At 40.6% G+C, this 13,431-nt stretch overlaps 1 protein-coding gene across 2 annotated transcripts in view; it reads right to left on the bottom strand.

Moving 5' to 3' along the window:
* Positions 1-13,431, bottom strand: part of oca2 (oculocutaneous albinism II) — a 57,584-nt gene that overhangs the window by 32,540 nt on the left and 11,613 nt on the right. For both annotated transcript variants that reach the window (XM_054789523.1, XM_054789524.1), the window contains exons 3-11: positions 11,845-11,940; positions 10,318-10,515; positions 8,472-8,529; positions 8,151-8,223; positions 7,892-8,049; positions 7,731-7,813; positions 5,404-5,557; positions 1,064-1,135; positions 921-986 (exon numbers count right to left, since the gene is read on the bottom strand). In XM_054789523.1, the coding sequence (XP_054645498.1) occupies positions 921-986; positions 1,064-1,135; positions 5,404-5,557; positions 7,731-7,813; positions 7,892-8,049; positions 8,151-8,223; positions 8,472-8,529; positions 10,318-10,515; positions 11,845-11,940 (958 nt within the window). The remainder of the gene's footprint in view (positions 1-920; positions 987-1,063; positions 1,136-5,403; positions 5,558-7,730; positions 7,814-7,891; positions 8,050-8,150; positions 8,224-8,471; positions 8,530-10,317; positions 10,516-11,844; positions 11,941-13,431) is intronic.

Raw genomic sequence — 13,431 nt, 5'->3', positions numbered from 1 at the left:
ATACAATTTAATATATATATATATATATATATATATATATATATTTTTTTTTTTTTTTTTTTTGAATCACAGTAATGATCTTAGTGTCAACATGCTATTAGCATTAATGCCATGTGGCTATATTTCATGTATTTGTTAATTATCTGCTAAAATCTCCTGTTACTTTCAGAGTCCTGTTACTTCATCTTGGCAAAAATGAAAAGAGTTGCCCGAGATGTGCAAATACATATTTTGAAAAAGTTCACTACATGTGTTATCAGATTTAGAGACAGAAATTGAACTTTATTTTGAGAGAGTTACAACAAGCAAATGGCACCTATTTGGTGGAATGGTCCATTTTATGCGACCTCTGGGCTTTTATCCAATCAGAATTCAGCCCTCTGTTGCCATGCAAGAAGACGAGTCTGCCTGCAGTTTACAATAAATGCTGAGCCGTGATGCCTTTTGACTACATGGTCCGAGAGGCTACTGGTCGGCCTGCAAATCTGCAGCTAATCTTGTTCACACAGATTTAGACGAGACAAAAACACTCATAGGCATATATTGTATGTTATTTCAGTTTTTTGGGCATTATTGTTTAGAAATAACCTCCATTCTGGCTCCGTTATAGGATGTTCTTGTCTATTGTTGATTGTTTCTATAGCTTAGAAATAGACATTATAAAGAGGTGAGTCAATGAATGTAGGACACCACAAACAGCACAGCAGCCTGCTCCAAGGAACCATTTTGCCATGATTTCAGCCTCCATGGTCTAATTTTAGTTTTTAATAAGCAGACATGCAGCGGCGCTTTCCAGGTTCACACCGGACCAGGCAGGACATGTTTGTATCCATGGAGACAAGGTCTGACAAGCCACAAATCTCTTAGGAATGAGAATTGAGATGCAGGAGGACATGTGGACATCATCATCATCAACTTACCATGCCAAAGAGGAGAGCCAGAGTCTCATAGTCGATCCACTCCACCACCGTGACCAGACTGGGTCTCTGCAGGATGACAACAAAACAGTCAATCAAATGACGTGATGGAAACTAGCTAGCAATCAAGTCAAACTTGGACTCACGTCGCCAATGATGGCCAGCGCAGCCAAGGCGGCCAATGATCCCAACATGGCGGCCAGAGCGCGATGGACGATCTGAAAAGTCCAAGCAAACGACAGAAGGTTGCTTCAAGCTGCAGTGTTTCCCATACATTCATTTATCATATGAACACATTATAGCACACTACAAGCATTGACTGCATGTGGTCCACTTAGCAACGTTGGCCGTATGTTAGCTAGTATTTAGAGCCCTTGGATCAGGAACTCGTTTTCAATGAGGGCCACATCGCAGTGATGGCTGCCCTCATACAAATACAGTCATGGAAAAAATGATCAGACCACCTTTCTTCAGTTTATTGATCCATTTTAATGCCTGGTACAACTAAAGGTACATTTGTTTGGACAAATATGATGATGATAACAAATATAGCTCATAAGAGTTGAATTAAGAGCTGATATCTAGCAACTTCCATGGTTTTCTTGGTAATAACCAAAATCACTTAAGTTCTTACATGAATAGCTATAGCATTGTACTGCCAAACAATGTAACTCTTATGAGCTATTTTTGTTGTCATTGTTATATTTGGCGAGCATCATTTGCCGGACCCCGTGGGTGCAGGCCCGGCCGGGAACAGCCCGAAGAGGCAACATGGGTCACACCCCCCACGAGCTCACCACTTGTGGGAGGGGCAAAAGGGGTCGGGTGCAGAGTAAACTGGGTGGCGGCCGAAGGCGGGGGCCTTGGTCCTCAGCTACAGAAGCTAGCTCTTGGCACGTGGAATGTCACCTCTCTGGTGGGGAAGGAGCCTGACTTGGTGCGTGAGGTGGAGATGTTCCAGCTAGATATAGTCAGACTCACCTCAACGCACAGCAAGGGCTCTGGACCCAGTCCTCTTGAGAGGGGTTGGGCTTCGTTCCACTTTGGCCTTGCCAGCAGTGAGAGGCAACAGGCAGACAATTCTTGTTGCCCCCCGGCTCAGGGCCTGTACGTTGGAGTTTAACCCGGTGAATGAGAGGGTAGTTTCCCTCCGCCTTCATGTGGCGGGACGGGTCCTGACTGTTGTTTGTGCTCATGCGCCACACAGCAGTTCAGAATACCCGTCCTTTTTGGAGTCCTTAGAGGAAGTACTGGAGAGTGCTCCCTCGTTCTGTTGGGGGACTTCAACGCTCACGTTAGCAGCGACCGTGAGACCTGGAGAGATGTGGTTGGGAGGAACGGCCCCCCTGATCTGAACCCGAGCGGTGTTTTGTTATTGGACTTCTGTGCTCGTCACAGAGTGTCCATAACGAACACCATGTTCAAGCATAAGGGTGTTCAGCCCACGACACCCTGGGCCGCAGTTCGATGATGGACTTTGTGGCATTGTACTAATAATATTACAAAACTTTTTCTTCTCATTCGACTTTTTGAGCTGAATATTGCGACTCGTAAAATTACAGCTGTTCTTTCCATTTCTGCTGTTGTTGTTTTTTATACTATTTCAACTTTCCTCTTGTAAATTTTCATCTTGTAATCATGACTTTATTCCAGGGATACTCCAGTCAGGTTTTTATGCTACCGATTCCGATACCAATCATCCATGAGTGAAGTTGGCTGACACCGATACCCATCACATGGATTTATTATACATTTTTCACCTTATTTATGACAAGCGCTATTGGCCAGTGCTGGATAAGGGGGAAAAGTCAGGACAATTCCAAGGTCCCCTGACTGCCAGGGGGCCCCAAAAAATAGGTAATTACTAAGAAAATTTGCTTACTTAGCTTATTTTTTCAAGAGAACGTATATCGCTGGAGAAACTTACAGAGGATGAGATGCCTTCTTTAAGGAGACTTTGGATGTGAGAGTACATTGGTGAAGCTCTAGCAGGACTTCCAGGTAGCACATACTGTAGGTGGGCTCCAAGTGAGAGAGCAGTCGGTGAACCGGGTGTCTTCCATCGCTGACAAAAGCTGCTCATCTAGTCCGATCAATTCAATTATTTTTCGGGTTATTTGCTTAGCCTTCTGGCTGTCACGTACAAAAGGGTGAGTGTTGTCCACCGTTTCACTTGCGTTAGTTGCCGTTTGACTGATGGTCACACCATGAGCCCCAAAAACTCACCATACCCCGTCAAGATATTTTTCACGGCATGTGTTGGCAGGTAAGTTCCACACGGCAGACATGTTTGTTTTGTTTTGGCACGCCTGCGCAGTGTGAAGGAAAGTGGGAGGAGGACGCTACTCAAGACACTAGGCAGCAATCGTACGAGCCACAGGTGATCGGCCTTTGTGATCAGCGTTGAAAGGCATTTATCGGCAAATGCACATCACGTGATTATTCACAGAAATCGGCCGATACTGATCAGTGGCCGATCAATCTGATCATCCCTACTTTCTTCCAATAATATTTTGACCTTATTCTATTCTCATAAGCTTACAGCCATTTTTGTCTTTTCTGTTGTTGTTTTATTAATTTTCCAACTATTTCAACTTTCCTCTTGGAAAGTTTCTTCTTGTAATTATGACTTTATTCCCATAATATTTTGACTTTATTCTCGTAACTCAGAATATTACAAGTTTATTCTTGCAAAATTGTGACTTTTTTCTTGTTAGAATACAACTTTTTTGTACTAATACAGGGGCGTGATTTTGTCACACTTAAATGTTTCACATCATCAAACAAATTCAAATATGAACAAACCTGAACACAAAAAGCAGTTTTTAAATGAAACTTTTTATTATGAGAGAGAAATATCCAAAGCTACATGTCCCTGTGTTAAAAAGTGATTGCCCCCTAAACCTAATAACTGGTTGGGCCCCCCCTAGCAGCAACAACTGCAATCAAGCGTTTGTGATAACTTGCAATGAGTCTCTTCCAGCGCTGTGGAGGAATTTTGGCCCACTCATCTTTGCAGAATTGTTGTCATTCAGCCTCATTGGAGGGTTTTCCAGCATGAAAGGCCTTTTTAAGGTCATGCCACAGCATCTCAATAGGATTCAGGTCAGGACTTTGACTAGGCCACTCCAAAGTCTTCATTTTGCTTTTTAGGTGGACGTGCTGGTGTGTTTTGGATCATTGTTCTGCTGCACAACCCAAGTTGGTTTCAGCTTGAGGTCACCAACAGATGGCCGGACATTCTCCTTCAGGATTTTTGGTACACAGCAGAATTCATGATTCCATTTATCACAGCAAGTCTTCCAGGTCCTGAAGCAGCAAAACAGCCCCAGACCATGAGGTCTGCAGTTCTTTTGATGTTGTTGTGGGGTCTTTTGTGACTTCTTTGATGAGTCGTCGCTGCGCTCTTGGGGTCATGTTGGTAGGCTGGCCACTCCTGGGAAGGTTCACCACTGTTCCATGTTTTTGCCGCTGTGGTTTACTGAGTCCCACAGCTTTAGAAATGGCTTTAAAACCTTTTCCAGATTAGATCTCAATTACTTTCTTTCTCATTTGTTCCTGAATTTCTTTAGCTCTCTGCATGATGTCCAGCTTTTGAGGATCGTTTGGTATACTTCACTTTGTCAGGCAGGTCCCATTTAAGTGTTTTCTTGATTGAGAACAGGTGTGGTGATAATCAGGCCTGGGTGTGGCTAGAGAAATTTAACTCAGGTGTGATAAATCACAGTTATGTTTTAACAGGGGGGCACACTTTTTCCACACAGGGTCATGTAGGTTTGGATTTAATTTCTCCCTTAATAATTCAAAGTTTCATTTAAAAACTGCATTTTGTGTTCAGCTGTGTTGTGACTGACTAATATTTAAATTTGTTTGATGATCTGAAACATTTAAGTGTGACAAACACTTGTTTGTTTCTCATAATATTAGGACTTCTTTAATATCTCAACTTTATGCCACTAAAGTGATATTATTTTTCCTCATAATGTGACTTTATTCTCATGAAATGACAATGAACAACTTTTTCTCTTAATATTTCTTGACTTTATTTTTGTAAACTTACTGCAGATTGTTCCTTTCTTGTTAAATTATATTTTTAGAAGGACAGGACAAGACAAAAAAAATGGTGCGGGCCACAGATGACCACCGGGCCGCACTTTGGACACCCCTGCTCGATACTTTGTGGACACTACATGGACAATTAGAACAACGACGTCAGTGTTTCATAAAATAAATTTATTCGCACAAATAAATTTGGACGGCCACAATTAGATTAGGCTCAGTTTTGCTTGTGACAGAACCCCCCCCCCAAAAAAAGAAGCGACAGACGAATATTCATTTGTATTCTAAACATATTTGTTTTGCTTTGATGAAAAGGAGATGCACATGCGTCACAGCCTAATATCCAGATTAGACGAGGATGTCGTCCCACCACCACAAATAGATTGCAATACTGTGGGAAACCCCGGAGGCCTGACAATAAACATACCTCAAAGATGATGAGGACATAGACGCCCGCCAGGATGATTCCAGCGATGGCCACCTGAGTCTCCACGCTGACATAGAGCGACTGGTGCGTCATGGACAGCGGCACCACCTGGTCGTCCCTCATGAAGGCCTGGACGCTGATGACGATGGGGTCGCTGCGTGGGGAAAGGAAAGGGATGGGCTTCGAGAGAGCATCCTATGTAACCATGACAATCATCTGTGTTTGCTAATAAAGCCTTCATGTACCGAAGACATTTAAGCTCCTGCGGCCCACAAAAATAAAAGTTGCTTTTATTGGGTTTTTTGTCACGTAATGTTTAATTTTTATGTAATGTCATTTGCCATGGACGATGCTATATAGCAGTGACCTGCGGTGAGGTTCATGGCTAAAATGGTAGAAAAGGATTCCTCATGAAAAGGATAGCTAGAAAAAGAGAACAATTTATTTTGTTTAAAAAAAAGTTCTCAAATTGTTTTCAAATACTTACTCCCTTTTACTAATTTGCTTTCACTGACTGAAAAACATTTGCGTTTTTACCCTTATCCTCCATCTTGGCAGTCAAATTCATTCATTCATTCAGCAGAGCATAAAAATAACTTTAATGCATTTGACTTGCTGCTCTCCAGCTGGTGCTGCTGCTGTAAAAAAAAAAAAAAACGGCTGGATTTCCTTCCCTGGAACACAGGTGTTAAACTCAATATCATTTTATGTGGCCCACGAATGCATAATGTAAGTATAATGTATGTACACTTACTGTATTTTATTATTATTTTAATGTTAGTTGTAATAATATTTATATAAATATATATTACATTTTATTATTGTTATTTTTTTCTATTTGTAATTTTTTTAACTACTATTTATTTAGTCTATTAATTGTAATAATAATGTGAAAAATACATAATTTAATATGAATAATTTTTAGATATCCATCCATCCATTTTCTATGCCACTTAATCCGCATTAGGGTCACGGGGTATGCTGGAGCCTATCCCAGCTGAGTTCGGGTGAGGGGCGGGGTAAACCCTGGACTGGTCGCCAGCCAAGGGCAATTAACTAGGCCACCGTGCGGCCTAGTGGTTTTAAGGTATATTTATATAAATGTTTATTTTACTTATTTAAATATATTTACATTGCGTTACAGTTTTTCTCCATTGGTTTGGCTCATTTCTTGAAATAGAAATTACATTCTAAAAATGTAATACATAAATAAATAATTTTAAATTGCATTTGACAACAAAAAAAAATAACTTTTCTTTCAAAATTGGCAACAAATGCACTTGTACATGATACAGAGTGTGTTTTTTTTATTTTAATTATTTTTACTTTTTAATTATTTTCACTCCCAATCTTAATAATAGCAGTTATAATAATAATAATAATAATAATAATAATAATAATAATAATAATAATAATAATAATAATGCGATTGGCTCGCGACTAGTCCAGGGTGTACCCCGCCTCTCGCCCAAAGTCAGCTGGGATAGGCTCCAGCATACCCGCGATCCTAGTGAGGATAAGCGGCATAGAAGATAGATGGATGGTTCATAATAATATGAATAAATTGCTTGCTAAACGGCAATCGTTGTCTATCATCTTCAGCGCTGTGCAGTGTGCAAAGAGCAAGCTGATAGCTGTCAGTGTAAATCACTGCCAGTAAAACATTGCATACTCCTCACAACACAGTTTTAGCCATTGTCGTCATTGCTGTGAATATGCCACTTTCTTCACATGCTTTCATGGCTGTGCTTGTTTGCACCTGTTTGTCGGTCAGCCGCCATTCGCTTGCTGTCACTCGTCTTTGTGGCCTATCTTGCAGTCGATCTGTCGGTCTCAGTAAGTAAATCCATATTTTTTGACTAGATGTATTCTCGGAGGCTGGGAATAAAAGTATGGGGGCTCATTCCAGGGCTAAATAAGCAGTGATGATGGTCTTTTGTTTTGTAGTGTGCATAGAGCTGTTAGTGGCAGTCAAAAAACATACTTTTTGTGTGTGTTATATCACAGTTATCACAACATAGTGAATGTTATCGGGTTACTGTTGTGAATATGTCAGTTTTTTTGGCTTTGCTGTGGCTTCAAGGTTGCAAGTGTTTGAATCTGGTTCATGGAACGTGTTCTGGTCATGACGTCACAGCCAGGATGTCATCGGTTCTGAAAACTCACTGGGGGGGTGTCAAAATCACCACTTCATTTCACTCCTATTTCGTAGTTGTTTATTTATCTATGACAGCAGTATTACAAACATGTTTTATTAAGTGAGTACTTTCATTTTGTTATTGTTTTTTCTAACTTTACATAAATGGACAATGTTATTTACAGTGTACCTGCTGAGCATCTCAAAGGTTTTGGTCAGCACCATCTGGTCACTTCGCTCGCTGTGCAGAGGAATGGTCCAGTTGTAAATCACCTGTGCGCCAAACAACACCCAGTCAACAACTATTCAAAACCAAAAACACCTCCTGTGTGCTGCAAATGTCCTTTCTACCTGCTGAGTCCTCCTCCTCCGCTGACCAGGTGGATCCGTCTGCTCTACCTGGATGAGGATGTACTCCTGGCTGGTGAGGTCCACCATCCCTCCAGTGAAAGGTCCTCCCACCTGCAGCTTCAACAGAGCGTTGTCCCGAAAATCTGTCAGGTTCATCGCTGTGCGCCGCCGCCCGTTAAGAGAACATCTCTTTTAGGGTTTTGCCATTGTCGGGAATTTCACATTTGATTTTTCATGACGTTCACGTTCAAGCGGATACAGAAGCTGTCGGTGGAAGAGACGGCCAGCATCCTCCAAGGGTTGTCTCGATCCGGATACATGCTGAAGAACAGCTGGAACCGCAACAAAGTCCAATTCACTTGCTTTGTCTCATTTTTATTTGTTTGGTTTGTTTGTATTTCGTAATTAGCGTCCTTCAACCTCAGCCAGCTACTGTGAGACAGGCTTTGTAGCTTATCATAGTTTATCTTATTGCGTGATTAGCGATGTACCTGTAATAACAGAATGAAATGTACATTTGCTTGCCCTTTTATGCCGATGCTGATACTGATACTGATACTGATACTTGTGCCAGACTTACACTGCAGAGAACCACAATCGTAAAGATGGTTGCCACTCTGGAGACTTTGAAGCAGCACCTGGAAACACAACAAACAACATACTTCAGTAGTCCCTCGCCACTTCACATTTCACATTTCGTGGCTTCACTCTATCACGTTTTTTTGAAAATATAGTAACAGCTGGCCTGGGAACGCCTTGGTGTCGTCCCGGTGGAGCTGGAGGAGGTGATCGGGGACAGTCTGGGCTTCCCAACTAAGACCGGTGCCCCCGCGACCCGGACCCGGATAAGCGGAGGAAAATGGAATGGAATGGAATAGTAATTAATAAATCCTGCTGTTTTGTGATTGAATATGACCTATTATTCGTCAAGAACTATGCATATTTAAACACATTTTACATATTTTTTGCCTAAATGAAGCATTTCCAAGTATAAAAATGGCTAAATGAACTAAAATACAAATACAAGGCATTAAGACGACGCATTCGAAGACGTTGCAATGATATGTAGTATTCTACACTGGCCACGAGGTGTCAGTAATCTTACTGAAACAACAGGCTTTTATTGCAGGTTTGAATGATCTAACAACAGGCACAATAATCCATAAAATATCTATGAAATATATAATAAAAACACGGGCTACTGTTGTGACCATAACCCACGCCAACCTAAACTCAACTCTGAACCCTCGACGTCACTTCCTGTCTGCTCCGCACTCAGTTCCCCGAGCACCGGAACACATTTACATGAGCACAAGTCTTATGACTACTACTGTATATTATATACTACCATAAATTCTGGTAATAAGTCGCACCCACTACAGTTAGAAGAAAAAACAGATTTGTTCTTAGATAAGCCCCACCGGTGTATAAGCAGCATTTGTGGCGCGCACGAGTGCGTGTGAATTGAACAGAGCTCAAAGTTTACAAAAAAAGTAGCGGCTTATACACTGGAATTTACGGTATACTATTATAATATTACTATATTATATATACAAAGGTGACTATAAAAGTGTTATGTAACGTCTAGAGGACCCTAATAATGTTAAAAAGCCAATTTCGAATTTCTTTAAAATGATTTCTATGATCTAACTACAAATACTGTATATTACATTTATAAAGAAGGGAGCTGACTTGGCAAAAATTCACTTATCACTTATTAGGTCTGGATTCAATTAACCACGATTTGCATCTGCATCTACAATTATTTTAATGTTTTAATTATTACTATTATCATTGCTTTTTAACATTATTATTTGTTTTGTTTTTTTCATTTTTGCAGCTTTTAGCGACAAGAAGAAAAAGGTAGGTAAAATAAGTGGACTCGCATCGGCATCTAGACTTTTTAAAACACTTTATTATTATTATTGTTATTATTGTTGCTTTTTCTTTTTATTATTATGAAACGAGGGATTACTGTACACACTACAGGACAAGAAAAGTGTACTACAGTCCATCCAGAAAGTGAAAATGCTAATAATGTGTCATTACATCATGCGGCGATTATACTATATTATGTATTACATAGTATGTATTCTATATTATTATCATCGCGCTATATTATGTGGTTTCATAGTTACAGGTGGCGCTCTGATGGTAACCACAACTGCACTGTGGCCCGTGGTGAAAACGAATTTGACACCCCTTCAAGTCTAGCGCTAGCCTGACGACCAGGTTAAAGGCTACACCGTGACTTCGACTCCATCTGTTCATCCATCATCTTACAACCCGATTCATTAGTGTGTCAAAAAGATACATTGTTATGGGTGTATCAATTACTCGCCATTCGCTTGGAACGTAATCAACTGTACAGCTTTTATATTGAAGGACTGAAAGTGGGGGGGGAAAGTCCACAGTGGGAAACTGACTTCATACTGCTGGTGAGCTTGAAGCTGAAGCTGAGGTGCTCCAGAGCGTCGCTCTTGTCCGACGAGTTGGAGCGCAGCAAGGACAGGCTGGTGACCTCGCTGCCCAGCCGGTACCTCCTCTCCAGGTCCATGGCGCTGCTGTCCCAGGGCTCCTCCCCACCGTAGAAGCTGGGGTTGTGTACGGTCATGTAGGCTATGCTGGAAAGGAAGCAAAAAAAAGCCAACATTTCTACTGTATGTGTCACCAAGTTATTTTGTTTCCGTAAAAACAAGAAAAGCTACAAATGCATTGCTGTAGACGGCCACAATGTATGCTGCACGGCTTATAGTGCTGTTTTACACATACAGTATGTAGCAACAAACAATCACTTTCAATAATAAGGTCAGCTGCTATGAAACTGTCTTTGGGATGATACTGAACAGGCTAGGATTTCTTGAAGCTGTGGTGGTGGGCTGCATGGGAGGCAGACTGCCTCCCAAAAAAAAAAGGGACGAACTTTTGCGAGAGCAATTCCGTGTTCAGAGTGGATGTGTGCGGTGACAAACATCATCAAGGCTCTTAATGCTCTCTGTGGAACACATGCTGTGGAACACACGTAAACAAGATGGCCGCGGCAGCTTCGTCGCAGATGAAGATGCGAGCGTCTTCATCACATACAAACGAATGAAGAGGCGATAGTGTGCAGGGCCACGGCGGGAGACAAATATAACGCAGAGCGATTTGTGAGGTCTGATTTTCTTGAGGAGGCATTTTATGATGCAAATGTATTACTCTTTTGAACGCATATTGTTTTGAGAAGCCAAACTTTTTACTTAAATGACCCAGCAACTAAGCCGAAATCCGATCAGAACTGGACTCGCGGGACCAAATGGGGGGTCATGTGGGGAGTAAGACACTGTTGAGGGGGATGTCATACAACTTCATGTCCAAAAAATCAGAAGTATCCCTTTAAGTTCATATTCATGAAAATTACCTACCTATGAACATGGCTAAAAATGGTACTATGCTAATGTTAGCATGCTAACAATGCTAGCATGCTAATGTTAGCATGCTAGAAATGCTAACATGCTAATGTTAGCATGCTAACACCTAGCATGATCGTGCTAAGTATTCATATAAGTGTCTACCCATGAAAATGGCTAAAATTGCTGCTATGCTAATATTAGCATGCTAGCAATGCTAACATGCTAACGTTAACGTGCTAACAACTAGTGGAGTTATATGCTCAAATGCCAAAAATGGTCCTATCTCGCAATGTTAAAGAATCATTAAAAAATTCCTGGATCCAGACGGTGATCCAGATCACCCCCAAAATATCCAAATGTTTAATATCCATATCCCATTTCCGACAATTCCTGAAAATGTCATCCAAATCCATTCAGAACTTTTCACGTTTTTCACAAACAGACAAACACCGGCAAAAACATAACCTCCGCGCTACGCTTGTGCTTTGCGCTGTGCTTGGCGGAGGTAATAATGGCCTACTGTATTGTATGTAGCATTACCAATGAGGGCGCTATGCTCACCTGTCGTCTTGTGGGAACCTCAGTAGAGGTGACCTCTCTGAGATGTTGGCTGAATTTGTCTTCCCAGTCAGAATATTAACCACACTATAATTGTGCCTGGAAGAAAAACGCACAAACAAAAATCATAGCACCATTTTGCAGGCAAACAATGGCTTTTCATGAACTTTGACCCCATGGAGGAGGTGTCAAGTGTGTGTGAGCAGACTGCCAGATGCTCTCCTGTCACAACAAAGAAGACTTGATTATTAAATTGTGTTTTATTTGTCGCCCTGCTGCTGTACTGATGGAACCGCAGGCTACTGCCCCCCCCAGGAGGGCCAGCTGAGTCTCCAGGTCGGAGGTTATGTTTTTGATACTTATTGTGTTGCTATTTTTGGTAGTTTTTCTGCTGATGTTGACATGTTAGCGTCATTTCCAGCATTGTTCCCTTGACAACGGTACACATTTCATGCCGCTTTTCCACACTGTACATCCTGAGAACAAGTCCAAGTGTCTTAGCATCCTTACATTGCAGATATTGTTATTATATTCCATATCATGCAGTAATATTGGCATACAATAGGGCAGGGCTGTCCTTTTATTGGCCTGCGGCACATTCTAGAAATATAATTTAACAAGAGAACTAAAAAATCAAAAAAACAACAGCAAAAATGGAAAAATCAGCAGTAATTTTATGTCAACAAAGTCAAAATATTAAGTGAAAAAAGTTGTAATCTTACAAGAAAAAGGTTCTCTTTTAACATTATTATTATTTTATTGCAAGGAAAAATGACATCAATTTAGTAGTATAAAGTTGAAATATAAAAAAAATACATTTTTTTAAGTTGTAATATTAGGCGAATCAAACAAAACAAAATAAAGTTGTAATTTTTGGATTACATTGGAGAAAAAGTTCTAATGTTATGGGAATAAAGTTGTAATATTATGAGAAGAAAATTGAAATTGAAATATTTGGAAAAAAAAAAAAAAAAACAACAGCAAAAATGGGGGGAAAAAAAGAGATCATACTAATAATAGGCTTTGTCACCAATATCACAAAGCTGAAATATAAACTGGTACCTTGGTTAACATCAAATTTTGCCTTAGTTTGCATTCGCCTGCTTGTTTAGTGTCCGGTTTGTTTACGCCGCCATCTTGGATCACGTGGCCAAGACGAAATCTCGTGATATTTGCATGTGATCGCGCAATGCACTGTGTGCCGCGCGTGCCATTTTAGGCCAACAGCATTTGTTTATATCCGAGCTGCGGAGGCAGAGAGAAATACACAACATAACAAAGTTAGGGATGCTCCCATCAGGGTTTATGCTGCCGATTACAATACCGATCATCCATTTGTGAAATCGTCCAATACAGATACCAATATCGATCACATAGATTAAGAGCAAATTTTAAAATTTACAATTCACTATTCGATATGAAAAAAGAAACCATAAAATCACCTTCTTTTAGACCAGGGGTAGGGAACCTATGGTTAAATACTCTTCAGAAATTAAAGTTCATTGCTTTTGATACGGTGTACTTGCATTACTAAGACACATATATTATCGTTACGTTCATGAAAAAATGGTCTCAAAATAATGTTGACAA

Source organism: Dunckerocampus dactyliophorus, chromosome 10, assembly GCF_027744805.1.
Source record: "Dunckerocampus dactyliophorus isolate RoL2022-P2 chromosome 10, RoL_Ddac_1.1, whole genome shotgun sequence".
NCBI classification, from domain to species: domain Eukaryota; kingdom Metazoa; phylum Chordata; class Actinopteri; order Syngnathiformes; family Syngnathidae; genus Dunckerocampus; species Dunckerocampus dactyliophorus.
The sequence above is the reverse complement of the archived record's forward strand: the minus strand, read 5'-3'. Positions and strand labels throughout refer to the sequence as shown.